Source organism: Aspergillus thermomutatus (assembly GCF_002237265.1).
Source record: "Aspergillus thermomutatus strain HMR AF 39 chromosome Unknown NODE_328, whole genome shotgun sequence".
Classification (NCBI taxonomy): domain Eukaryota; kingdom Fungi; phylum Ascomycota; class Eurotiomycetes; order Eurotiales; family Aspergillaceae; genus Aspergillus; species Aspergillus thermomutatus.
The window spans coordinates 1-27,141 of NW_020798378.1; the positions used below are offsets into that span (position 1 = coordinate 1).

The 27,141-nt window shown below is 49.4% G+C and overlaps 7 protein-coding genes across 7 annotated transcripts; 5 read left to right on the plus strand and 2 right to left on the minus strand.

The window, feature by feature from the left end:
- Window positions 1-1,012: 1,012 nt before the first annotated feature.
- CDV56_100329 (cell wall mannoprotein 1 family protein) lies at window positions 1,013-2,857 on the minus strand (the record flags this gene model as incomplete). Its single annotated transcript, XM_026753948.1, has 1 exon — window positions 1,013-2,857. One exon carries the CDS (start codon window positions 2,855-2,857, stop codon window positions 1,013-1,015), a length of 1,845 nt encoding a protein of 614 aa, XP_026610322.1.
- Window positions 2,858-4,489: 1,632 nt separating this feature from the next.
- CDV56_100879 (GMC family oxidoreductase) lies at window positions 4,490-6,380 on the minus strand (the record flags this gene model as incomplete). Its single annotated transcript, XM_026754498.1, has 2 exons — window positions 4,490-6,079; window positions 6,135-6,380. 2 exons carry the CDS (start codon window positions 6,378-6,380, stop codon window positions 4,490-4,492), a joined length of 1,836 nt encoding a protein of 611 aa, XP_026610323.1.
- Window positions 6,381-11,334: 4,954 nt separating this feature from the next.
- Window positions 11,335-12,916, plus strand: CDV56_101894 (glycoside hydrolase family 15 protein; the record flags this gene model as incomplete). Its single annotated transcript, XM_026755513.1, has 3 exons — window positions 11,335-11,560; window positions 11,608-12,415; window positions 12,466-12,916. The coding sequence occupies 3 exons, from the start codon at window positions 11,335-11,337 to the stop codon at window positions 12,914-12,916; spliced, it is 1,485 nt and encodes a 494-aa protein (XP_026610324.1).
- A 1,472-nt stretch (window positions 12,917-14,388) lies between these two features.
- CDV56_102305 (uncharacterized protein) lies at window positions 14,389-15,860 on the plus strand (the record flags this gene model as incomplete). The annotated part of the gene is made up of 5 exons (XM_026755924.1): window positions 14,389-14,840; window positions 14,886-15,050; window positions 15,103-15,261; window positions 15,311-15,436; window positions 15,482-15,860. 5 exons carry the CDS (start codon window positions 14,389-14,391, stop codon window positions 15,858-15,860), a joined length of 1,281 nt encoding a protein of 426 aa, XP_026610325.1.
- A 1,628-nt stretch (window positions 15,861-17,488) lies between these two features.
- CDV56_102696 (uncharacterized protein) lies at window positions 17,489-19,169 on the plus strand (the record flags this gene model as incomplete). Its single annotated transcript, XM_026756315.1, has 3 exons — window positions 17,489-17,849; window positions 17,908-18,285; window positions 18,346-19,169. 3 exons carry the CDS (start codon window positions 17,489-17,491, stop codon window positions 19,167-19,169), a joined length of 1,563 nt encoding a protein of 520 aa, XP_026610326.1.
- Window positions 19,170-21,370: 2,201 nt separating this feature from the next.
- CDV56_103174 (putative NF-X1 finger and helicase domain protein) lies at window positions 21,371-25,219 on the plus strand (the record flags this gene model as incomplete). Its single annotated transcript, XM_026756793.1, has 3 exons — window positions 21,371-21,384; window positions 21,438-24,974; window positions 25,033-25,219. Coding segments are annotated over 3 exons (3,738 nt in total), but the record flags the coding sequence as incomplete, so codon positions are not given.
- An 80-nt stretch (window positions 25,220-25,299) lies between these two features.
- CDV56_103598 (uncharacterized protein) lies at window positions 25,300-25,798 on the plus strand (the record flags this gene model as incomplete). Its single annotated transcript, XM_026757217.1, has 2 exons — window positions 25,300-25,351; window positions 25,569-25,798. Coding segments are annotated over 2 exons (282 nt in total), but the record flags the coding sequence as incomplete, so codon positions are not given.
- Window positions 25,799-27,141: the final 1,343 nt, after the last annotated feature.

Here is a 27,141-nt window from a genome sequence, read left to right on the forward strand (position 1 = left end):
TTCTAATATACTCTATATAGTTATTAGGTGCATCTAGTAATCTAGTATATCTACTAATATATATTTCTAATAATTCTAATATACATTTCTAATGATTCTAATATACTTATTTTAGATGATAAGTAAGTTTTAATATTATAGGCTAAGCTATAGAGAAACTTATGACTAGGTATATATAATAAGAACTTACTAAAGAACTAGAATAGGGGGTCTATAGGCCTGGATAGAAATATCTAATTATATATTACAGCTAGTAAGAGGTCATATAACCTGGGCTGTTAGTTCATAAGTTACTTTATATTATGAGTGCTAAGCAGCACAAGCATATCATAGGCCTTGCTTACAACAGTAAGTAGTAATAAAATATACCTATCTTTACATAACTCTTATAATGCATTACTAAAGCATTACTAAAGATCACCAGGTAGGTAATTTATTCTAAATACTAGTAGCTACTAGCATCTACTAGTTGCTACCATTACTACTAGGTTAGTATGTAATCTAATACAGGAGGTCACCAGGTTTTTTACCTGGTGACCTTAGCATAAATATTAGTAAGTAACCTGGCGAGCATAACCCTAGTAAATACTAGTAACCCACTGGTAATTACCAGTCATCTACCTAGTGACCTGGCGACCTGGCGACCTGTATAATCCTAGACCCGCACCATAGTGAGTTTAGTGTGGGGTTGTTCTGATTTCTGCGGTTCGGACTAATCTCGACAGTTGAGCTATCAGTCGGGTTCTGGTTGATTAAGGTGAGTCCATATGGTGATCTACATCTTCCACACGCGTAGGTTGCAAGGTTTCTGACTTTTGAGCTTTACATTTTGAACTGAAGACTCGCTGGAAAAGAAATCCGGATCAGAATTGAATTACTAGCTAGATATCTGACTGAAGAAATAGATACAATCATATCACCAAGCTCATATCAAATTATAAGTAAACATTATTATCCTTCCCTTGCATTTCTCATCCTCGTGTCCATCTCATGTCCATCATCGCCAGATCATTTACAGCAGCAGTGCAAATGCACCAATAGCCATGGCCTTGCCAACAGACGAGCCCAGCTTGCTGGCTGCGCCGGTGGCGAGTCCTCCAGGAGGAGCGATGGTTGCGGAGCCAGACGATCCAGAACCAGAGCTGGATCCCGAAGAGCCGGAGCCAGACGAGCCAGAAGGACCGCTAGGGCTGGGGGCAGTTGGCTGGGGAACCACAGCGGTGGAGGAGGACTCCTCACCACCGCAAGTCGTGCATGGGGTAGGGGCGGTGGTGAAGGTGGTGGGGCTACCTGGGCTAGGGATGCTGGTGGTGCCCTCACACTCGTGGCAGGGGGCCGTCTCAGTGGCGGTCACGGTGATCGAGTTAGTGGAGGTCTGTGTCTGGCTGGCAGTGGCGGTGGAGGTCACTGTTCCCGGGGGAACGGGCACACTGGTGGTCGATTCGCACTCGGTGGTGGTTTCAGTTTCGGTCTGGGTGACGGTAGTGCCAGTGGGGGCGGGAGTGGTAGTGGTCTCGCACTCAGTGGTAGTTTCGGTAGGAGATGCAGTGGGTGTGGTAGTAGTCTCACACTCAGTAGTAGTCTCAGTCGTGGTCTCCGTTGGGGATGCGGTTGGGGTGGTAGTGGTCTCGCACTCAGTAGTAGTCTCTGTCGGGGTGGCCGTCGTAGTAGTCTCACATTCAGTGGTAGTCTCCGTAGTCGTCTCTGTAGGAGAGGGAGTGGCTGAGGTGGTGGTAGTTTCGCACTCAGTAGTTGTCTCAGTAGTGGTCTCTGTTGGGGAGGCAGTGGGTGTAGTAGTCGTCTCACACTCAGTGGTTGTCTCCGTTGGAGATGGAGTGGCTGAGGTGGTGGTAGTTTCACACTCAGTAGTCGTCTCAGTCGTGGTCTCCGTTGGGGATGCGGTTGGGGTGGTAGTGGTCTCGCACTCAGTAGTAATCTCTGTCGGGGTGGCCGTGGTAGTAGTCTCACATTCAGTGGTGGTCTCCGTAGTCGTCTCTGTTGGAGAGGGAGTAGCTGAGGTGGTGGTAGTCTCACACTCAGTGGTGGTCTCCGTCGGGGTGGCTGTGGTGGTAGTCTCACAGTCGGTCGTTGTCTCGGTGGGAGACGGAGAAGATGTGGTGGTGGTCTCACAGTCTGTTGTGGTCTCCGTAGGAGTAGCAGACGTACTAGTAGTAGTAGTCTCGCAGTCAGTTGTAGTCTCCGTAGGGGTGGCCGACGTGGTAGTTGTCTCGGTAGGGGTTCCACTTGTTGTCGTAGTAGTAGGAGTGGGAGTCGTCGAAGTTGTAGTGGTTGTGACGGTACCCACATCCTTGTATGCGTCAATACCCGTCTGGATGGCCGCAGTGATTCCCGAGGACAACTGATCAGCGACGTCCTTGAGAGCCGCCGGCACCTTGCCGGACAGCGTCGTGGCCAGGTTCGAGGAGGCCGTGTACTGGGCAAGCAGCTGGTTATAGGTAGTAGGACCCGAACCGGCAGCGACAATCAGATCCTTCTTGGCAACGAGATCGTTGATGGTGGTCTTGACCTTGTTGGTCAGAGCCAAGATGGGATTCACCAGATTCAGAGCATCAAGCTGGGACAGATCGGGCTGGGCCGCAACGGTGGCAGTGCCAGCGTTGATGGTGGAGATGAGGTCCGCGGAGGCGGCCTCAATGGCGGACGTATCGCCCCCAGTGTAGGCGTTGATGTCCGCATCCAGAGCATCGACTTTGGTCGAAATGGCAGCGACAACACTGGTGATCGTGGCAAAGTCACGCTCCACCAGCGAAGGAACCCGGGAGACCTTGGTAGGCGTCGCGAGGACGCCGGTGAAGGCTCCCAAGGCGAGGAGGGAGGTTAACGCAGAGAACCGCATTGAAGCAACCAAACAGTATCAGATGATAAACGACCGTGATGGGTATAACAAAGATCAAGCGAGAGACGATCGATCACTACTGTAACGAGCGACAGACTTACAGCAGGTATGGAAATATCAGCCCAGAAAGATACCGCGAGGTACCACCCCAGGACTATTTAATCACGTCCTGGAGGCTGGCAGTCAATTCACATGTGTCATCGCCATGCATCGGTGGGGTTGCCTCGCTTTGACTTCGATATTGAGACTCATTTCCGTTCGATCCGGGGTATCCCAGTTCCTGCATAGACATTGGCGAAGACCCTGGACAAGCGATGAAGGGAAATGCTGTTTTGAGGTTAGTGCACCATTTGTCTCAAGGCACTGGCCTGTACGTGCCTGACCAAATTATCGAACATGGGCTAAGGCACTACGACGTTGGATCGTTCTTTAGATCATGCCAGTGGCAAGACCATCAGAGATTGTCTGATTGGATGAGATATATTGCGAGAATAAGGAGGTTGGTGCTGGCAACGGGAGGGTGACTGGACAGGTGTCGGTCAGTACAACTGTATCCAATAAGCATCGGACTGGCTCAGAGGCAGGGATTCTCTCAGACCTTTGCTTTCCGTCAACCTCATATGTCATATTGAGTAATAGATGATGCCATTGCCAGAAAAACAAGAAAGTCTCCGGGGAGACTGAGACATGCAGAGTGATAGACCATCATCCTGGTCTGAGTCCAACACTAACAAAGCGTAGAGTTAGACGGACGAAAACACACTCGAATTCCAGCATCTTCTCCACTGTTTAGGCGTCCACTGACGTTGTCAAGCTTGTGTTGCCCCTTGTTCCTGATAGGCCCTGACTCAGAATCTTTCCTAGAAACAGGATATGTTGCGAAAAAGGTAATTAGATTAGTCTTTTCGCTTAGTCTTCAATCGCTTACCCTCATGGGACTGACCATCACCCATTTGAGACTTGGGGTATGTCTAGCGTAGGGCTAGCGACTTGGCTTCCCAGTCGAAATGTAACCTGGCCATGATTTAGTGTCGGTGATGTTGATGGCGATGCGGGGTCGTGACTCGTAAGACATGTTTCCCCGGAGAAGTCAGCCGGATCACCGTTCAGATTCGAGTCAATAATGGAGGATTTGACTTTGGAAGACCCTGCAGATAGGTTCTTGCCTCATATTCTTTTCTTCTTTGTCTGAAGGTCTCGGAGTTGGATGAATTGTAATGATGAGGTTGTTGGGAAGAGCGCAGTTAAGAGAAATCAAACAGGTCGAAGATGCATCTTGCTGAGGTCCTTTGCTGTGCTTCTGACTAAGGCAGTAACATGGAGGTGCATGCATTCAGTGTCACATCACAATCTTCGGGTAGGCAAGACAATGGGTTGAGTCTTTAGGAAAATCCTCATAATTTCCAGCCTAATGCAGTGTTATTCTCAGTTTCTGATCCTCTAGAAGCTACTACTTAGACCAAAGCCACATCCAAGAAGCCTACGGGGCCCTACTCTGATGCTATAAATAATCCCAGTCACTAACAAACTTTGAATCTCGCTAACATCCCCTCCCATCGTCTGCCTTAAGAAAGTTGTAAGACAAATGAAAGCTAGTCTGACTCGTATTACCATCAGCACTGTGACCAAAGCTTAGAGTGAGTCCTGCTTGATGATATCCGCCGCCTTCTCCGCCACCGCAAACACCGTGGCCTGGATATTCCCCCGGGGCTCCAGTGGAAACACACTGGCATCCACCACCCGCACATTCGCCGTCCCATATACTTTAAGCTTCGAGTCCACTACTCCGCCGTCCTCGCGTGGCATCATCGCACATGACCCACTGAGGTGGTACTCAGACACTATGAGCTCCTTACACAGTTCCTGGGCCATCTCCACGTCGGTCAGTCGCTCAGGTGTGTGCAGTCGCACTCCATTCTTCTTAAGTAGCGATGCCATTGGCTCGGTTTCGGCTAATGTCTCGGTCCAAATACTGTGACGTGCGTGGAGCTCGAGGTCTGCGGGGTGACGCAGAATGCCATGGTCGATGACCGGGGCCGCTCTGATGTCTGCGGATTGGAGGTGCACAGAACCGCGAGAAAACGGATAGCTCAGTGCGGAGACAAGAGTGATGAAGCACCCTGGATGACTCATTGAAAAGAGGCCCTTGCCCTCGCGGGGCAGAATCTGGAATGGGGCCAGGATGTACTGCGCTGTGGGTTCATCGGGGTCCTCCAGCAGCTTGCGAAGAATCGGGTACTGCTTCTGCTGCGCGCACGGCAGACCACCAGAGGCGATCGACGCATCGATTGTCGCGAGCAACTGCTGACGTTCTGCTGTGGAGAGGTTCATGCAAGGCATGAATGCCGACACCAATGGGACCATGCCCAATGGTCCGGAGCCGTCTTTCTTATACGCTTCCATGGCAGCCGCAGCCACTGCTGGGTCTCTCGCCATGTCGCCCGAGGGCGTCCCGTCTGCTACTTCGTACCCAAAACATACAAATCCATGATCTTGCAGGTTCTCCCCAACATTTGGATTATCAATGATTGGAATGATGCCATGCGAGCGGAGGAGATCTGCGCTGCCAATGCCCGAGAGCTCCAGGATCTGTGGAGTCTGCGTTGCTCCCGCCGCGAGGATAACCTCCTTCGTCACAGGAACCGTGTACGTTTGTTCCCCCTTGCAGAACTGCACCCCGGTGGCGACAACAGAAGCCTGGCGGACTTCCAGAACAATCCTCTCCACCAGCGCGCCCGTCACCACTCGCAGGTTCGGACGACGCTGTACATCTGCGCCGAAATAAGCTGACCCCGCATGGCTGCGTGTGTGGGTGACAGGATCCACCGCACCAGGGCTGACAAACGGTCCTGTTCCTGCGCCTCGAATGGGATCTTCTACCTGCGGATATTCCAGGTTCTTGAAAGTCTCCAGCCACGCTCCGTGGAACGGCATGTATTGATCTCCGAAAGACACCTGAACTGGCCCAGTACTTCCCTGATCTTTCTGGTCATATTTCATCCCATTGAAAAACTCACGAACTGCGGCAGACGGCGGACTGGCCTGGTGGAATTTGCGCAGGTACGGTTCAATACCTTCCCATCCCCAGCCCGGATTTCCGAGCGCTTCCCATGCATTCATCCCCGATCGCGATGGGTAGATGATCAATCCGAGGTTGATCGCGGAGGATCCTCCCAGGGTACGGCCTTTGGTTGCGAGTAGTTGACGACCATTGAGTTGTTCCTGCCAAAAAAAGCATGTCAGTCAGGGGGCTCTGAGCGTTGCTGCTTGCGCGTACCTGAGGGATGGATCGAAAGTCCCAGTCGAGATCCGGATCTCCGTACGTCGTAGGCGCCAGTCCCAGCACCAAGATGCGCGGGTCTGTCAAACGGTTTGTTCCTGCTTCCAGGACAAGCACGCGAGTGTTAGGATCCTCTGTCAATCGGTTGGCGACAACTAAGCCAGACGTGCCACCTCCCACAATGATAAAATCGAAGACGGCACCATCTAGCCCAGCAACCGAGTTGGTGTCGATGACAGTCATTTTTGATCACTATATACCAGAATCCCGTAAGTAATAAGAACCACCTGTATGTTTCTCAAAGCTAACCATCAGCAATTCAGCCCAGCTATTCGAGTGATAAAAGTCATATGAAAGAGCGGTACCTCTGTCGTGTTTATTGTCTGAGGCGGGGCAATGCCACTCAGACTGCGTGCGTTGTGTTCCTATTTACCATTACCGTGATTGCATTAATGCAGGTCAGTGCTTAAGTGAGCGGGCCAATGGACAGGCCAAACACCAGGAGTGATTGGCATTGTGTGGAGAACCAGAGGCACCACAGTAGACGAAGCTTCAAGCTCGCGCCCGATGTGAATCGATTGCCATGCTTGACTCGAGTTGTTCCCTTCCGAGATCGAGTCAGTCGCATCCCAGCTCCGAAGTCATCCCCAAAGCATCCTGCTCATATTGGGGAGATCACAAGTTGATTATCTGACCTTGTCAATGCCGGGGGCCTGAGCGTGTAAAGGGGAGAGGATGCTTGAATATGATAAGGGTGTCAATGTGGCTTGCATTGCCAAAGAAAGACAACGAATGATATCCAATGATTAAAGAAAATCCCACTTTCCAGTGGAGAAATCCAGTCTGCCAGTATGTGGGTTTTCGGTTCGAAAAGTCGAAACAATGCCGTCCGGGCCCGTCCCCTACCTAGAAGAGAGCACGACCCACCTTTGAGTTACCCTCGGGGTCCTCGGGGATAGGTATTGCTTAGTGTCTATCTACAGCCCCACTGGCATTCAGTCGGGGAATATACACAAGCTCACAGCACCCCTCGACCAGAATCCGGCTCCTTGTAGTGAAAGTCCTCATCCCCTGCAGACCTGCGCCTGTAAAGCCACTTCACCAGCATCATGTTAAGACCTCAATCCCTCGGACAGCTTCGCTCACTCCCAAAGTGGTCTGTCTATTCCATAGGCTCTCAAATACCAAGTCAGTGCGGTTTGGATGGGTTGTTGTGGTATAAAGGGCAAAGATCGCCAATTGCCATCGCCGCGATTATAAGCCTGGGAGTCGTATCAGTAACGTCCAATGCGCCGCAGATCTAGTTGGTGACGCCTCTGAGATGATAGAAATTGTAAGCTTCGTGCTTCCTGACATGTACATCTGATGCTGGAGATCGAAGCTCTAGTGATTTTTATTCCGTCCACGTTTGAGTGATATCAAGGAAAAGCTCATCGTCCTCATTGCCAATCTTCAGTTCTGGCGCCATGTACTATCCAGACATCTCCCAGCACAAGAAAGGCCAGTGTCGATACAGATAACAGCATAGCAGCATGAATAACCCATGCACATGGTGACTGAGTCTGACGTGTGTGAAGTACGAGGTTAGCAAATGCAGGATTAACGAGGGTAAGCGGAAGTGTCAGGTAGAGCAGACAAACTGGATAGGAGACGAGGACAGAGACAGAGTTGAAGATGAGGCGTCACCAGATGGTCCACCGCAAGAGATTCTATGGAGTAGAGTGAGAAAATACTTCGCATCAAAGGCCGTATTTCGAGACTGATCAAGTGCTGCCGCAGGGGAGAGCCGCCTCTGACCATCTCAACCACAAAGCATCCAGTACCACGAACGCGAACAATCCAAATGTTAAAGAGAACCAGAAAAAGAAAGTTGAAATAGAGAAAGATATAGTCATGTCGAGAAATAAAACGGATCAGAGAGGAAGCCGTACAGGCCCCTCTCTGATCCGCCCAAGCCCCAGCCGCTCCCTTCTTTGGTCAGTAAATTTATACCAGTGGATCGACCGGGGCCTGTCTCGAACCAGGACCCGGTAGTACAGCTAAATTTAATGTTGGGGGATTAACCCACTGCACTACCAGGTCCTGGTTGGTTAATGATACAACATAACAGGGGTTCATCTGTTGCCCAGGTGTTTGCCTAAAAGGGAAGTGAATGGGACTCTCCACTGAAGAGCAAGGAGAACAACAAAGATCAGTCTGAGTTATTATCAGGTCATACTTAGTCTAGGATAACGCTAAGTAGGCTTTACTGGAAAATCATGACGCTTTAAAATGGCTCTTATAGCACACATTAAAGATATCTCACGGCAATGAGTATGCTACTCAGACTATCCCTCCTACCTATATATGAACTAGAGAAAGAGTGGAGTAGTATATCCCTCTGACGGCATTTTATGATCACTTGGGACTACATCTAAGACCTATGACTTAAAATCTTTTCAATATCACCATTTATAGAGACGGATTTATTGTTATTTGTAAATGTCTGGTGGCAAAACAATAACCCGAGGGCTCGCTGCTTCGCTATATCTGTATGGATTATCCCAAACATCTACAGCAGCCTAATACTGCATGACCGTCGAAATTTTATTGATAATTCATATCTCTTTAGGCACTTCGTCATGGAAGATTGGAGTGTACTTCCTGGCTGAATGTTCACCATCGACTGCACGATGTATTTGCTCCAGAATCTGGAAAGCTGGTCTCCAATCCAAACCCGACCTGCGAAGGGGAGTCCAAACGAAATGATAAGATCTGTTTGACCACTGAGCTGAGGTGGCTTCTGCGATATATCAGAACCATAAATGGTTTCGAAGTGGGAATGCAACCGGTGATGAACACCAACCACATCTCTGTCCTTGATCTATCGTCAGCCTAAAAAGAAATAATCGAAGATATCGGACATACTGATTCCAGACGATGATCTCAGCAAGAAACCCTAGACAGATTGCGTTAGGAGACGTATTTTTTTTTTTCGTAGGAATGAGGAGCTACTGACAGGTCCCATCGTCGACTTCGGTCAGGAAAGCTAGTCTAGTTGTCTTGACGATTGCACAAGCTCCAGCACTTTGGGTATCAGCATAGTCCCTGATTAGAGAGAGAGAGAGGCGATTACACTATGCCAAAGCCCATCAAACAACCAAGCCCTATTCTTCGCGCCATCGAAAATGCCTGAATGCGCCAGAAGATGACCATTGGGTATATTGCCAGGACGATATCGCAAAAGGCAGAATATGCTGTCAACTTGTCACTAACAAGAAGGAAGACTAACAGCCTGTTGAAGTGCAGTGCTTACAGCCTTGGGCATAGCCAAAGATCTTTCCCCATTGTCGATCTTCACAAGTCCCAGGGATATTTTGATCCCACAATTTTCTTGCAGGAGAACATTGGACCATAAGAAGTACAGCACCGACAACGTTGACAATCAACCCGCTCGCTGCGATGAACCAGAGGAAAGCGGTTTTGACTCGATTCTGATATCCCTGGCAGAGCAGTATGAATGCAATAATGGCTACTTTTCCCATTCCGATGGCTATGAGAGCCAGAAATTGGTTGAGCCACGCGTATAATAGCGCATTTTTGACCTCATCATCTGGTAATTCGGACTGATGTACACCAAGTCCGTGTGAAGCTCCTACAGTGAGGAGGACTTGACTTGCAGTGGCGATAACCTTATTTTATAGATATTAGTATCATCATCTATAGATGTAGAAAGAAACGACAGTACGTACAAATGTTGCTGTAGCCAAGTAGAAGTCTGTCGCCGTGCGATGAATGATTCTCCAGGCTGAGTAGCATCTAGCATAGAACAGCAGGATCGCGATACCAAACTCAACCCAGGTGACAATGTTCAACGGCTTGTGAAGGCCGGCATTGTCATTCGCAATCATTGATGATCAAGCGCTTTGTTCATACGAGTCAGTCAAGAACTCAAGATCCATTTTCTCTCGCTCAAAGGAGGTAAAAACCTTAATTCAACGCCGCAGCTTAGAACTCTGTATCTTCCACCCATTTAAAATGAAATGATACGGGCGACTGCTCCAGTCATTAGCTACTTTGTCATATGCAGCACAGCGACATTCTGCGATGGCTGAAATTTCAACATGCCCAGGAGTATCCCGACCATCGTGTAAGTTGCAGAGGTGGAGGTGGACCATTTCCGGCAAAGACCAACTCGACGTCATGAATCATGATGTACGGGGAAGCTGTCGGAGAGAATGCACAGCAGCACAACTTGAGTTTATCTACTAAGCTGCATAATTATGCATTTGACACTGTACTCTCTCCTCAATTTTCTGAACTTTCTGAATCTCTCCACAATTCATCTCACAACCTTGCGGCATCCATGATGAGACAAGGGTCGCTGCCCATTATCGATTTTGATGGCTTTTCTCGCAACATGCATGATACAACATGACCAGTTAATGGTAGTCCCACCATCATTTTTCCGTCTCTCGGGGTTGGCCATGCTTGATATGAGGCGATTGCTGCTTCAGAGTTGAATCGGCTTACACTACTGGAACGAAGTAAAACATGATGACTGTCTAGCTCGGGTGGACGAACCAACCGATCATATGTATTCTGCTCATCGTCGGGGTCGATGACAAGGGACGGAGTGCCCCAGAACCGCAATGTCGTGCTCTTCAGCTTGTCCATCCTGTACTCCAGAAGATTGTCAATGGACATCAGTCGAAGAACAGGACATGATCCTTGTCAGAATGGTACTGATTGTTTTGAATATATGAATCTGCTCGGTCTTTCGGTAAGTCTAAGGAATGTCCAGTTGCAGAATACATCAAAGGCTATCGCTGACTTCCAAATTTGTGTCTCAGTCGTCCATTGAAAATAAGAATTGATGCCAGACGAATGTCCGGAGAGTTGTCGGGACGATCTGTTAGATCGGATGGCTTGGTCAATTGGACGGGGTCAAATTAGATCAGCCGGCCTCCAATCATTTTTGGGCTGGTTGTCGATCATCAGGCCGGCTAAACAATTCATCTCCGAGAGATCGGCCCGTTGCCTGCTTCCTGTTGCATTCAATGAAACTGAGTATGTCCGTTGCTGCGTCATATGCACTCCTGTCGGTATATGTATGTAAAAGACAGCCGACTTCAACTATAAAATGGCAGCCTCGTCGACTTTTCCATGACATCTCATCAACAGCTTCCTACAGTCAGTCACTCGTTGCCATTTCAAAATGTTGACCAGCTCGCTCGTTCTCGTCAGTCTCATCGCAGGGACTACCCTAGCATCTCCTGCGCCATTCCAATTCAAGAGACAATCCGATATCAACTCCTTCATTACGACCGAGACCACTATCGCGAAGCAGGGGGTTTGGGACAATATCGGAGCCGATGGGGCGCTGGTGAGCGGTGCTAGTGCCGGTGTGGTCGTGGCGTCTCCATCAAAAGAGAACCCTGACTGTAAGCCTACCTCGGAGAAGTAGAGAAAGGCCCAGCTGACGGTACAGACTTTTATACCTGGACCCGTGACTCTGCTCTGACTATTATGGAGATCATTGAGCAATTCGTTGCCGGCAACACGTCGCTTGAATCCCTCATTCACGACTACGTTGATTCCCAAGCCAAGCAACAGACCGTCTCCAACCCATCTGGAGGACTTTCTGATGGATCCGGACTCGCTGAGCCTAAATTCTTCGTCAACCTCACCGCGTTCACTGGCTCGTGGGGTCGTCCTCAGCGCGACGGGCCCGCGTTGCGTGCTTCTGCTTTGATCGCCTACGGGAACTCCTTGATTGCTCAGGGTAAAGAGTCTGTCGTAAATACGCACATTTGGCCTATTGTCTCCAATGACCTGGCATATGTGGCTCAGTACTGGAACCAAAGCACCTTTGATCTCTGGGAAGAAGTTCAGGGCTCGTCCTTCTTCACCACCGCAGCTCAGCACAAGGCTCTTGTTGAGGGCGCTGCCTTCGCAAAGGCTTTGGGTCAGTCGTGTGATGGCTGCTCCGTAGCGCCTCAAATTCTTTGCTTCCTCCAGGATTACTGGAATGGCACGGCTGTTATTTCTAACATTGCCAACAACGGTCGCAGCGGAATCGACGCGAACTCTGTGCTAGCTTCAATTCATACCTTTGACCCGGCTGCCGGCTGCGATGATACCACCTTCCAGCCTTGCTCGGCGCGTGCTTTGTCCAATCACAAGATCTATGTTGACTCCTTCCGGTCTATCTATGGCGTCAACTCGGGTCGCTCCGCCGGCAAGGCCGCCGCTACTGGACGGTATGCGGAGGACTCTTACCAGGGCGGAAACCCATGGTATGTAATTCTTACCCTTGCGCAACGTCGGTCGTCTAATACTTCAACAGGTACCTCACTACCCTCGCCGCGGCAGAACTGCTCTACGACGCGCTCTACCAATGGGACAAGCAAGGAGCCATTGAAGTCACGGACGTCTCCCTTCCATTTTTCAAGGACTTGGCCAGCAACGTCACGGCTGGATCGTACTCAAAGGGCTCTGCCGGCTATGCATCTCTCACGGGTGCCGTCAAGACTTACGCAGACGGATTCATCTCCGTTGTGCAGCAATACACCCCTAGTAACGGCGGCTTGGCCGAGCAGTTTGGCCGAGACTCTGGCGAGCCAGTTTCAGCGGCTGACCTAACCTGGTCATACGCTGCTTTCCTGACGGCCGTCGCGAGACGCAATGGCGAGGTTCCTGCGTCTTGGGGCTCATCGACTGCCAATACGGTCCCGAGTCAATGCAGTGGAACCACTGCCACTGGGACTTATGTCACTCCTACTGCTACTGCATGGTAGGCCACTCATAAACGGGTTATCGATGCTAGATTCAGACAAGGATTATATATACGAGTTGGATTTCACAAGAAGTACACGACGTTGCTGCATGGAGGTACAGGTTGAATGTATATATAAGTTCCATGTTAAATGATCAATATCTGTTATCATATTACTCGGTCAGAAGAAAAATACTGAAACCTCTGATAACTAGATAACCTTTCATCTCCCCAGACCCTATGGACTAATAATCTCACACCTCTGTGGGCAGACCATTCATTCCAAATGCTCAATACTCTAAATACCAGTTTCCCGACCCACTGTGCACAGCCTAGATTCCATTCGGTTTCGCCTATCTCTAAACTAGGAATTGGTGTACACATTGCGGATCCGAAGTCTTTGCATATACGAGGGACTCAAATGATCGCACAGCGAGTCTTAGGAGGAGAGGACATGGTTTGCACATGCTTCAAGATCCCATCTTAGTTTCCATCAACGCGTGCATAGTCTAGTGCAGTGCATCTTCGTGTATATATGGTGGCAACAGGCTGCCAGCTTACATCAAGATTATGAGTAAGCTATATCGATGCCTTAGCCTTCTTCTCGTAGGTGTTCGTCTCTTTGCCTTATTTCACTCTATACTATTCAAAGATAGCATTCACCTTCTTGTAGCTTGAGTTTTAAGATGTTGCTGGCGTCCATATTCTACTATTTGCCCTCTCATGAAAGTAAAAAGCCAACTTCATCATTACTCCATGTCATGGTTTGTCTTATATCCAAGTATTAACATTTCTTTCTATCCTTGGTACCTTTATCTCTTTATCTTCGTCTCAAGATAGACTCCTCCGACTTCGGATGTGTTCATCAGATTGAGTTTGACGACTCTCTGGGCATCCAACGGGGCTTACATGGTTACACCTTATTTCCATTTGTGCCTTGGCGATAACTCTGAACTCGAACAACTTGACGAATCGAGTCTGTCGTGTATTGACTGACACAGAGGTTGATTGGCTGTCAAACCGACCACCATGTGAGAGGGCCATGATAAAGCAACATTAGACACGCATAAACACAGCCTCGTTGCTCAATATTTTCACAGCACTTGATTCGATGAGTTCAGACTTCAGAGGCTACCAAGCGCTTGAGATTACAAGTAGCCGGCTGATGACAAGGCTTATACTTGTCAAGTACTCGTCTACCCCTCTCAAGGCGCCAAGGCATAAGACGAGCCGCCACTACAGTTTGTACTCTAACTCTGCTAGTTCAGGATTCCAGAGCGCCTAACTCAAGCCATTTTCTTAATTAATAACTCAATTAAACACTTATCATGCCCAGGCCCCGGGCTTTCTGTCATCTTCTTCCCCAGATTGCTCTGGTCTTCTCCGCATCTCAATTTGATGCTATACGATGACAGTTTATCGTCGTTGTTCAGTCATCGCACTGATAGTTTCTATATTACCTTTCTGTAAGTGTGCTTACTCCCAATAACTCCTATGGAGCTGACACGACCAGTTGTCTCTGCGACGACCTGCGTGCGGAACAATGATAGCGGCATCCAGGACTCCCCCGAGGCATTCTATTTCGCCTCGTCCGATGAGCTGAACTGGTTTTCCACGCACAACTGCACCACAATTAATGGTGACATTACTCTATCGGAGAGCTTCAACGGATCATTCTCCCTACCCAATGTCACAAGTATCAACGGAATCATCACCTCTATCACCCCTGGCGAGATGTTTGAACTCACGTCGATCGAGCTGCCGGACGTCCTGTACCTGGGAGGCATTTACCTTAATCTCCTAAGTGTTCCAGGGATAGTAAATGTATCCGTGCCCAAAGCAACTGCCACCGGCTCGATCAATCTGACCATACCATTGACGGGTGCGGTGGACTTTCGGTCGTTGGAACAAGCGACGAGTATCTCGCTGGCGGGGAATTACTCAAGGTACCTCGTTCCTCCAGAACCTTGACACCAGACTAATCAGCCTAGTGTGCGATTTGACTCTTTGGAGCAAGTCAATGGCAGTCTCAGCATGCGTGGGGTTGATACCGTCGCCAAGAATTACCTTGATAATGAGGCCTATAATCAACTCCCGCTCTACTTTCCTGCTCTAAGATCCGCGACTTTTATCCAGTTCTCGGGAGTAATTAAGAAGTCCGTCATCAGTATACACATCTCTCTTCTAGATTGAACTGACGGTTGTTAGTTTCTCGATGCCTGTCCTCGAAACGGCCAACTTCCAATCAAGCAACTATTCCGGCCCATCGGGACTATCAATCTATAACTACGGCGCGCCTTTAGACATGGATCTACCAAACTTACACTCAGTGGGCGATGTGCTCGATCTTCAGGGTGCAATATCAAGGTACTCATCATATACAAACCTTGTACGGTGCTGTATGCTAACGTAATAGGCTCTCAATGGACTCCCTACAATCAACCCAGGCCAACATCACAGTCGACTCCTCATCCCTCCTGGCCGTCAATTTCACAAGCTTATATTCTGCTGATACTATCCAGCTCAATGGCGACATCACCAGGTACTATCCATCACACAACATTTGACCTGAAACTCACCACTATAGTGCTGCATTCCCCTCCCTCACCCAAGTCACCCTGGTCACGATCAACACCACCAACCCAATCGACTGCAGTCCCTTCCAGCGCGCCCTCCAGAAAGCTGCCCCGGCTTCCAACTCCACCTGCAACGGGACAGGCGTGACAAGCTCAAGCGGGCGAGGGTTGAGCACTAGCGCGAAGGCGGGGATAGCGGTGGGGGTGAGTATCGCCGGCATCGTGATCGTGGGGTTGCTCATCTGGTATGAGCAGAGGATGGCGAGGAATTACAAAGAGCGAGCGGGGTTCTACTGGAGGCCGCAGATTCCGCTGCAGGAGAGGAGGAGGAGAAGTGGGCGGGAGGATGATCCGCCGCCGCCGTATTCGTTGCACCCGCCTGCTGATTGACGACGATAGTTGGTTTTTCAGATGTCTATATAGATTTCTGAGGTTTTATCATGTTCTGCTTCAGGTTATGTCTTGTGGTGATCACTTGATCTCTGCTTCTTTCAGAGAGAGGGCAATCAGCAACATGAGCAATGAGCATGATTACTGCTTACCATTAGCCTTTGCTCTGCAAAAGAAAAGAAAACAGCACTATTCATTCTCAGCATTGTTGACGCAGATGATTATGTGGAATTACCATGCCAAAGACCCCAGGGCAAAAAGAGCATATGCTCCGAGGAGAACATTCTTGCGTCCATAGAGTCTACATAGCGTTCCATACTACTATATTCAGTTACTCGGGACTTTGCAGAGGTACTGGGCCATGCACCACAAGCAGTGAAACACAAACATCCAAAATGATACGCAATAAGCAACCAGGGCCCTTCTGAGGACGATGAAATGGCGATGGGATCTGACTCCATGTTGAACTGACTAGAGATTCATCCGCCGATGCGAGGAAGATTCCTGCTAATCATCCTCTTCAGCCAATGGACAGTATTTCAGCAGTGTGTCTCGCTTAGGAGACAACCATAAACGAAGAGCTTGTTCTCTCGCTCCGACTTGAGTCTCTCCTCTGAGATATCGGGCTGGCGACAATGGGATGATTATGTTAATAATGGCGATTCTTCATCGATCGTCATTGTGCCTGCTCTATAAATAGAAAAGAAATAGAATTGTTGATATGCCAGATATCAGAGTATATTGAATAATAATACCACTAGACTAAAAAGGTGTCCGGCGATGTACTCGTCAGTCTAGGGTTTCATATCCATAGTCATAGTGGTATCTTATTCCAACAGAGTATAAGTATAGATCTGCTACTGATAGCATGTTCTGTCCAGGAGCTATTAAAGCAAGGGCTAAACTAACCCTCCAACATGGAGCAGCATGCTTATCAATGACACATTCACACATAGAATGCGAGGATCTGTGAAATTAATGCTGAAAATAACTGCTACTAAGGCTATTTATAGCTGCATTTCTACCTATAACTCCCAGCGGCGAGCTGCTGCTTTAGTGTTCTAGCACATGCTTTCACATCACTATTCTGCACCTGCTAAGCATTGTTTAGTCACTGTCCTGAGGTGATAACTTCAGTGAGCATTTACTCTGTTTTAACTCATGACTAAAGTGACAAGCAACACTAAAAATGGCCTCCTCTGCGGCCAGATCCAGCTCCCTTGAATTTCGACTGGATTGCCGTATAAAATGCCGCTCATCCTCACTCCATCCTTTCCCCTCGCACCCTTGCACCTTCCTCCTACCTCAACAGCTTCCACACTAATCCGCAATCAATCACAGCTTAAATCACCTCCAGAAAACAGTCAACCAAGTTATCTGATCGCCCCACTTACCAGCATGAGATATATAATTCATCCTAAGTCAATAGGAGATAATTCATGGACAGGTAATGAAGTTAAATAAAGCAACACAGTTGTTGCAGGCTGTTCACCCTTTCGCTCCTCATGGCTTGCAGACTCGTCACTCGACTTACACACAAATCCTTTCCTCACTGTTTATCTCCAACTTATTCTGTGAGGCTTTGCTTTCAACCTACTTATGCCGCAAAATTTTCAACAGCGTTTACGATGAATACGATCTCAGGACTAAGTAAGGTCTCATTCCTGCAACAGACTCCGTTCATTCAGGTTGACTCAATGGGAGCGATCGACCCCCATGCTTACACGAGCGGTCGGTGGTTACGGCACGACAAGGTGGAACATGACTCGCGCTACATCAAGTTCAATTTCGAAGCCCTTTGCCAGAGGGTTATTGATCTATGTCCTGGAGCAGACGCCATCGCAACTTGTCGAAAGATCGAAGGAGGTTTCAATAGGGTGTTTATTTTCATGTTGAATAATGCCAAGCAAATTGTGGCGAGACTTCCATTTCCGTTAGCTGGGCCAGCGAAACTGACCACTGCTTCTGAGGTCGCCACAGTTTGCTACCGTGAGTTTGCTTTATCAGATTGATTATTAACCAGGTGCTAATTCACTTATATATATAGTACAAGCAAGGACCAGCATCCCTATTCCTACGATCCTCGACTGGCATAATGATGCTGCAGATGCAGACAATCTCATCGGTAGCGAATATATAATCATGGAACACGCAGCTGGTGTCCCATTGCGCGAGAAATGGCAGGAAATGACTGGGGATCAGCAAGTCAGGTGCATAGATGCGATTTACCGAAGGACCAAAGAAGCAGTTGACCTGGAATTTCCGGCATTCGGGAGCATATACTTCAACAAGACTCTTGATTCACATTGCAGAAAATACTTAGATAAGGATTTCTGTATTGGACCGCACTGCAATACACGATACTGGGACTGCAATCCAGGAGAACATAGATATTATGATAAGGCAAAGTCGAATCACGGGCCTTGTAAGTTACAGTGGAATGTCAGTCATCTGGGCAAGTTCACTTACTGTGATGAATGACCAGGGACCAGTATTGACGAGTACTGCGATGGCCTCATTGACACTGGAATTTTGAGGGTACCTCCAACGAATACTGAAGTTGAGAAAAAGCCACTCTATCATGGATCGGTTCAAACACACTTGCGCCTTTTAGAATGCGCCCGGACTGTGCTAAGGCAAATCGCCGCGGATTCTCGGATCCAAACCGCTGCCTCACCGTTATTATTCCACCCCGACTTGCATATGAGAAACATATTTGTTTCAGAAGATGATCCTTCTCTCATCAGCAGTATTATTGACTGGCAGGCAGCTAGTGTCGAGCCAGCATTTTGGTATTCAGATGAAGTGCCGGACTTTGCGACAGGAAATGACATCTGCGCCAAGACTTTTGAACTCTCCTCACAGTTTCTAACACCCAAACTCTCTGGACCAAGGTTGATGAATGAAAACCTCTTTCGTCCTTTTCGCTACTGTTACAGGACGTGGAAGGATGGCGCAGTCGCTTTACGTCACGAGATGATTGAAACTTCCCGACATTGGAGAGAGCTAGGACTTGAAGGTCAATGCCCATACCCAATACCCACGTCAGAAGAACTAGCGAATCATGAGATGGAGTACAAACTTTTCGAAGCAGCACAGAATCTGCGACGTGACTTGTCAAGCTTGCTCAACACAGCATCAGATGGTTGGGTACCCTTAGACAACTGGGAAGCGACAGAAGTGGCCCACAAGGAACTGTTCAATGGGATGTTGCAGGCTGTCGCGACTAACGCAGACCTGGGTGATGACGAGCCCATAAAAGATGAAAACACTCTGAGATCTATCTGGCCTTTTGACGTTGATGGATGAAGACGGACAATTCGGAAGTTTACTCAAATGAGATTAACGACCGTACACTTTCACCTTCCAGATAAGCCGCCCTTTGCGAGTCGGCTCGTTGGATCATTTAGTGTCTGGAAATCGAAATATATTTCTCACCTTGGAACGTCAAGAGGCTAACTCCGCGGGTTCACGTGTCTTGCCTGACGCCTCAGCTATGCTGTCACTGTCTTCACAGTGGTTTTCCCCGGGTGTTCCATGTTTCGTGTCGCTATATTGAGCCTCCGTCCAAAAGATGACTTCAATAAAAGCGCCTTTAACAGAACTTCGATCCCGGATGTCAAGACTCTTCGGATCACCATCTCAGGTAGCATCGCTGGAGCTGTGACCGCATATCCGGTCGCAGAAGAACCGGACTACTACAAAACTGCGATTCCCATCCCATTTCTGTATGTGATACCCTTGATTCTGGCCAATACAATGTCCTGAGGAAATTAGGATATGGGCAATATTCCACAGTTTGGCTAGCTAGAGATTATAAGTAAGTTTCCCGTCGCCGTCATACGCGAAAACTAGCTGATAGTTTAGATATCAGAGATATGTAGCACTCAAGGTGCTAAGGGCCGACTGTTACGGCGGCCCTCATGACATCTTCGAGAGAGAAATCCTCCTAAGGATCCTGGAAGCTTCAAGGAAAAATTCTCACGAAGGTCGCAAATATGTGTCAGGTCTCCTCGACCAATTCAAACATGGAGATAATGTGTGTTTTGTAGACGAATAGGATTAGGGGTCGGCACGGATCTATATAAGTAAGATTTACAAATATTCGCATTTGTATTCATAATTTGCAAACCTGTACGAATATTCGTACGAATATTGGACCCTGCTGCGTGGAAAGACCAATATGAGGTGGTGGTTTGGAACGAAGAAGGCGGCCGCTCATAGAGACAGGAGTTTGGCACTGAAGACAGGGATTTGTGAGATGCGAGCGGCTTGGTTGGAGGGAGGACCTAAAGGTTAATTGAACCCGTCACTACGTATGGATTGGAATATCCTGCAGGAATGCTATTTTTGAGGCTGAATGCCATCAGGCGGTCCTTTGGTTGCATTCAGCATCCCGCACGCAGTAGAAGTTTTGGGTAAGATGCGGCAACCCGCAAGACTCTCTCTCAGTCTAGTCCACGCTCTATCCTTAAGAAGAGAATTGGATAAACAACTTTCCAAAACGGGGAAAGAAGTGATATGGTGTATGAACTCCAGCTTGAGATAGCTTGGAAGAGGTCTATACAAGGCAGTCCTTGACTTGTGGAAACCTGATTATCGAGGCAGCATGTCTCGTACCGTACCTTCTCTCGCGTTTACCTGGACATGGAGCAGACCACCCCGGCTAGTGTATAGTTGAGGCTCTGAGTCGAGCCCAGAAACCTTAGTGATCAACGAGTGTCGAAAAGGACACAGGGTATGAAAGATAAGAGGACAGCTTCTAAACGAGGGACGTCTGCAGTAAGTAAGATCCACCACGCTGGCAATGATAAGTCTGCTGTCTAGACTATTTTCCCAGGGCAGTGAACCAGTCGTTGTACTTTCCTGGTTGGTAACAGTTCCTTCGAGCCTGATCAGCTAGACGATGGAGCACTTCACCCGCCTACTAGGTCCAAGGAGCGTTATGAGTCAACTTGCAACCGGTGTCAAGGCAAACATAAAGAAAGACACATACGGGGTGTGAGTATTGAAGGTAAAATGGGTGGTCATCAGCATCAGACTCCATGTGGCACAGCTACTAGTGGCGCAGCTCATCTGATGAAGACAAAGATATGCCTGCTGATATCAAGAAATTGGAGACATATTGCTCCTGACTCTGTTCCAACACGAGGCATTATTTGGGAAGACAGTCTGTTGGCTTTGAATGTCTCAGAAGAATGCTTTGTGCTCACAGTTGCCGCAGCGTAAGGCGCCCTCAACCAAAAACATAAGTGTTGTGCTCTGCTTTTATAAAACGAGATGAGCTCCTTATTTTTCACTTTCTTCTCTCCTCTACCTTGCTTTCATTTCTCTTCTCTTACCTATCACTCTGCTCTCATAGCTTTACCTTACCATCTAGAGAACCTGACTTTCGAATCTAACAAATCAAGGCCTAACCACCCAGAACTTCTTTCCTTTTGCTCTCCTACCTCAGTCATCGACCAGTGGTCTTGGAGGCTTTCACCTAGCGAGACGCGTCGACCGTCAATATGGCAAGACACAAGTACGTCGCTCGGACTAGTCCAATACTGGAAACCCAATACTGACGGCCTTCAGGATTTGCAGGGACTTTGCCAGGACGGGGACCTGCTCCTTCAGAAACTGCAAGTTTCAACACGTCAATGACCCCGGAAGGCGAGATGATGATCGAACAAAGAGAGTCGCGAGACCCAAAAGACCAGAGCTGTCAGATTCAGAGAAACAGTTTCGATCCTGGAAGGATACCCTAACCACAGACTCCTGTTCAACTCGACCAGGTCGGGCGAGGATGGAGAACTTCTTCCGGGATGCTCGACAGTTTCTCGAAGTCGACGCTGGTGTTATGCAAGGAGTGATACGCGAGCTAGCTGGAGAGAAGGGTTTGGAACATATCCGAGAACTTGTGGAGCAGAAATTCCCTAAGGCTGAGTCAAAGGCAAAGGAGACAGCCTTCCGGTCACAGGTCCTTCCTCTGCTGGAAACCGTCTCGCACCCCAACGTTTTATCCTCGCTGATCTTGGAACAAGCAGTAGGAACTATTTTCAACGTGCTGTTTGGTATCGATGGTCGCAGGGCGGCGCTACTCCTGAGCTCAATATGCGATGTGCTATCGAACACCAGTAACGATGAGATAGTCGTGGAGTGGTTGGAAGTTTCTCTCCTCGTCTTTGCAAAAATCGTTGATCTCAACTCCACCGCATTCGTTCAGGATGCACTGAAAGACCAAGCAAACAGGTTTCAGCAGATCTTCCTGCAGATGACCGAGAGTGGCATGGCGAGCTCTCTCCACCACTCGCGCAATCTTCTCGACCACCTTCTACGCCGATTAGAAATTGGCAGCTTGCTACCATCTGCACCGGCAAACGATAACTTCAAATGTGAACCGAAGTGTACTGCAACCTTTACCCTGCATCGCGAAACCCCCGGGGGTAGACATGATAACGATCATGCCGATATCGTGAAGATCGCAATCATGCCAACTCTAGAAGAGATCCAGAGTTCGCGTGTCGAATACCTACCGGTCAATGATCCTGGTCAGTGGCATGTGGGTGGTCTGGACGGTTTGTTGGATCGGAATTTCCGTCTACTAAGGGAGGATACAATCGGTCAGCTGCGAGATGCTATTCACCAGGAGCTCAAGGGGCCACAGCGATTAGGCCCACGGATTTCCCAGGTCCGGACGCACGTCTATCCTCATGCAAAGATCGAACAGATTGACTTTGACAAATTCCTTGGCTTTCAATTCAAAGTTCAATTTCCTCAACTGCCCAGTGTCAGTGAGATGTCAACCAAGGATCGAGAAAACTGGTGGCAGTTGTCGAAGCGTTTGCAATCCGGTGCTCTCGTGTGTCTCATCATGAATGGACGCAATGGAATGGCGGTAGTCTTCTGTATCGTCGTGGACAACCAAATCAGGTCTTCCAAGCAGAAGAAAGACGATGCCGATAGAGAAAGCAAGAATGGGGCATCTCTGTGGACTGACCCGAAGAAAGCTTCAGTGAAACTGACGCTGGTCGACACCAAACCCGGCATGGTCGGCACAATATTGAACAAGGTGCTGAATAAACGGGAATTTTCTGTGGTCGAATTCCCAGGCATTCTACTGGCTGGCTTCGAACCAACCTTGCGAGCACTGAAGAAGATGAAAGAGAACAGGGAGCTACCATTTCTAGATATACTGATCCCGAACAGCGATTCTGGTCCAGTCGACATTCCTCCTCCCCTTTATGCGTTGAGAACCGGATTTCGCTTTAACCTTCGTTGCTTGATGAATAACGAAACCGACCTATACATCCAAGCCAATGAACCCGTTGATATAGAATGCTTACAACGTAACTCAAACCTCGACAAGGCCCAAGCGAAGGCCTTGGTCCATAGCCTTCAACACCGAATCGGCTTGATTCAAGGGCCTCCTGGTACGGGTAAGAGTTACACAGGTGTTGCGCTTATCCGAGTCCTTCTAGCCAATAAGAAGCAAGGAAAGACAAATCTTGGTCCTGTGTTATGTGTTACTTATACGAACCATGCTCTGGATCAGTTGTTGGAAGCTCTCATTGACAAAGGGGTGACGTCTCAGATCATCCGGATCGGTTCGCAGTCCAAGTCTGATCAGCTGAGGTTGCTCAATCTGAGACACATCGCAAAGGATGCCGAGAAGACCAAGGGGGAGCGAGAAGATCAATATCGCCTTCATTGTGAAATGGAAGAGTGCGAGACAGAGTTCTCCACCCTGAAAATCAACCAGGACTTGTTAGCCACTCATCTCATCTCTCATCTTCACGAATTCTATCCGCACCATTATTCTGGTCTGTTCGGCAAAGACGAAGAAGGTTGGCAAATGGTTCGGAAGGGCAAGCCTAATGATGTGATTAGGCGTTGGGTCCAGGCTGGGGAGCCAGGAGATGTGATTCGACCTGTCGACGTGCTCATGTCACTAAATCCGTCCCAATTGCTCCGCAAAGAAAGAGAGGCTTTGTACCAGATATGGACGAAAGAAGTGATTAAGCTGGTGCATGATAAAGCCACGCAGCTCTGCTCGACGCATCATAGAGCCAAAGCCAATTTCGACAACGTTCGGAACGAAGTGGATCTTCGCTGTCTGGCAAAGGCCGATGTCATTGGAGTCACAACGTCCGGTCTGGCTCGGAATTTAAACATGCTGCGAAAGCTACAATCCAAAGTGGTAATATGTGAAGAAGCCGGCGAGGTCTTGGAAGCACACCTTCTCACAGCCCTGTTGCCCTCGGTCGAACACGCCATCCTTATCGGTGATCACCTACAACTCCGTCCGCAGGTTCAAAATTACGAGCTCTCGCGCGAGAACCCCAGAGGTGGCGAGAAGTACTCTCTCGACGTTTCGTTGTTTGAGCGACTGGTGGAGTCGCAGAGTGCTATGGGTCTGGGTCTTCCGTTCAGCACACTGGAAACGCAGCGCAGGATGCACCCTTCCATCGCCCAACTGGTTCGGGATACTCTATATCCTCAGATAGAAGATGCAGAATTCGTGTCAAGCTATCCCAAAGTTGTGGGTATGCGCCGCAGACTGTTCTGGCTCGACCATCGCGAGCCGGAGGCGGATGCAGCCAATACAAGTGTGCTGGCGACCTCGCACTGGAACGAGTACGAGGTTCGGATGACAATGGCCGTGGTCAACCATCTCGTGCGTCAGGGCAAATACCAAAGCGGCGAGATTGCAGTTCTTACTCCATACCTTGGTCAACTCCATCGACTACGTCAGCTGTTCTCGCAATACTTCACTGTCACACTTGGAGAACGAGATGCGGACCAGCTCGAGAGTGCTGGCTTTGAGGCCCGTGAAACAGTTGTCAAGACGCCTGCGAGAGCTACTCTACTGCAAACTTTGAGAGTAGCGACCATAGACAATTTTCAAGGTGAAGAGGCCAAAGTCGTCGTGATATCGCTGGTCCGAAGTAACTCTCAGAACCGCTGTGGCTTCTTGCGTACGTCAAACAGAATCAACGTCCTCCTATCACGAGCTCAGCATGGAATGTACATCATTGGCAATTCCGAGACTTCTACTCACGTTCCCATGTGGGCGCAGGTCATTGACATCCTTCGGCAGTCGGGCAATATAGGATCACAGCTGGAGTTGCAGTGTTCCCGTCACCCTGATACACCACTCCTTGTCTCTGAGCCTGACCACTTTTTGCAGCTATCCCCAGAAGGAGGCTGTAGTCTTCGCTGCATCAATCGTCTTCCTTGCGGCCATGCTTGTGAGCAAAAGTGCCATTCGGAGCTGCTTCACAACGCCGTGTACTGCCCACAGCCGTGCCCTCGTCCGCGCAAAGGGTGTACTCATCCGTGCGTCAAGCGGTGCGGTGATCCTTGCCCTGTTAGGTGTATGGTGAAGGTGTACAAGGAGGACAGGAAGCTCGAATGCGGCCATTCCATGCCGACTTTGCCCTGCTGGCAAGATCAGGACTTGTCCACCGTCGATTGCAAGGTAACTGTCTCCAAGACCGTCGGACATTGTAAGCATGAGATCAGGGTGGAATGCCATCAAGATGTGAATTTGGCTACTTTCAAGTGTACCGCGCAGTGTAATGCTCTCTTGCCTTGCGGACACACATGCAAGCATCCATGCCACCATTGCCTAGAGGTTCTTGATTGGGAGGATGTCCGCATCAACCATGGAAGATGCCAGCAAAAGTGCGGCCGCAAGCACTCGACTTGTGCTCACTTGTGCAGTGCTGTTTGCCACGGTGACGAGCCTTGTCCCCCGTGCGAAGAACCTTGTGACGTGCAGTGCGGCCATTCCAAATGTACCAGTAAATGCCGGGAGCCATGCATCCCATGTGCAGAAGAGCGATGCTTCTCCAGATGCCCACACAGCGCGTGCACAATGCCTTGCGCCGCCCCATGCAACCACATTCCATGCTCGAAACGATGCGATCAGAAGCTGCAGTGTGGTCACCAATGTCCGTCGCTATGTGGGGAGAGGTGCCCGTCCGACAAGTACTGCCAAACGTGCGCAAGTGAAGAAATCAAACACCAGGTTGTGGACTTTATCCTGGGTGAGACATACGAGAACATCAATCTGGATGAGAATCCGTGCATCTTCCCTCGGTGTGGCCATTTCTTGACCATGGAAAGCATGGACGGGCAAATGGCCTTGCAAGAGCACTACGAACTCGATGAACGGGGTAGTCCTATGTCGATCAACGATGCATCGCGCCCGTTCTCAATGGACGACATCGAGACGTGTGCCACGTGTCGTGGGTCACTGAGAGATCTTGCCAGATACGGTCGACTTGTGCGTCGAGCGCTCCTGGACGAATCCACCAAGAAGTTCATCCTTTACTTGAACCGTGAATACGTTCCTCTGGAGGAGGAGCTCGCCCGGCACGTAAAGCTTATGCAAGAAACAGACGTTGCAAGTAGAAAAGGATCAGGCTGGCCCGACCATCTGCAACTCGAGGGCTCAATCCAGCAGATTGTCAAGACAATGACGGCATTAGTTCAACACACATCCCCCGGCCGGTGGAAGAACATGACCAAGCTTCGCGACAAGGTCGTCGCCTACCGCAAACGAGTAGCCTTGGACGAACAACCCTACGACCGAGTCCGCAGCATGGTCGAAGCCGCCAAACGAAGGAACGAAACCGACGGAAACTTCGACTTCGACAACACCATCCTCCAGTCAAAGGGCGTCCTCCTCGCTACCGCCCTGAACCTCCGTCTCGACATCGCCCTGCTAAGCGATTTCCTCACCGTCAAGGACCGTGCATCGTCCAAAACGGGCAATATCACCGTCTCCCTCAACCTACACGACGCAAGAGACGAGGGCGACACCCTCGTCAACCTCGCAACCGCCTCGGGCCGCATTCTCCAGCAAGCAGAGGGCCACACTTTCCTCGCACACCTCCGCGCCCTCGAAAGATCCCAGACCATTTCTCCACAAGCTGCGGAGACACACCTTCAGGAAGGGCAAGCCGCGATCGCTCGCGCGCGATCCCTCTGCTCGCAGCACCCAACACAAACGAGAGGTCTCCTGCCCGAGATCGAGGGCGTTGACAAAATGCTCCGGGGCTCGACTTTTTACTCCGTGGTGACGAGCGAGGAGCGCATGGCGGTGGTAGCGGCCATGGCGCGCGAGTTCCATGGCACGGGGCATTGGTATTACTGCCGGAACGGACACCCATTTACGATTGGGGAGTGTGGCGGTGCGATGCAGCAGACGGCGTGTCCTGAGTGCGGGGCGCCGGTTGGGGGGAGGGAGCATCGGGTTGCGGAGGGGGTGACTCGGGCGGATGATTTGGAG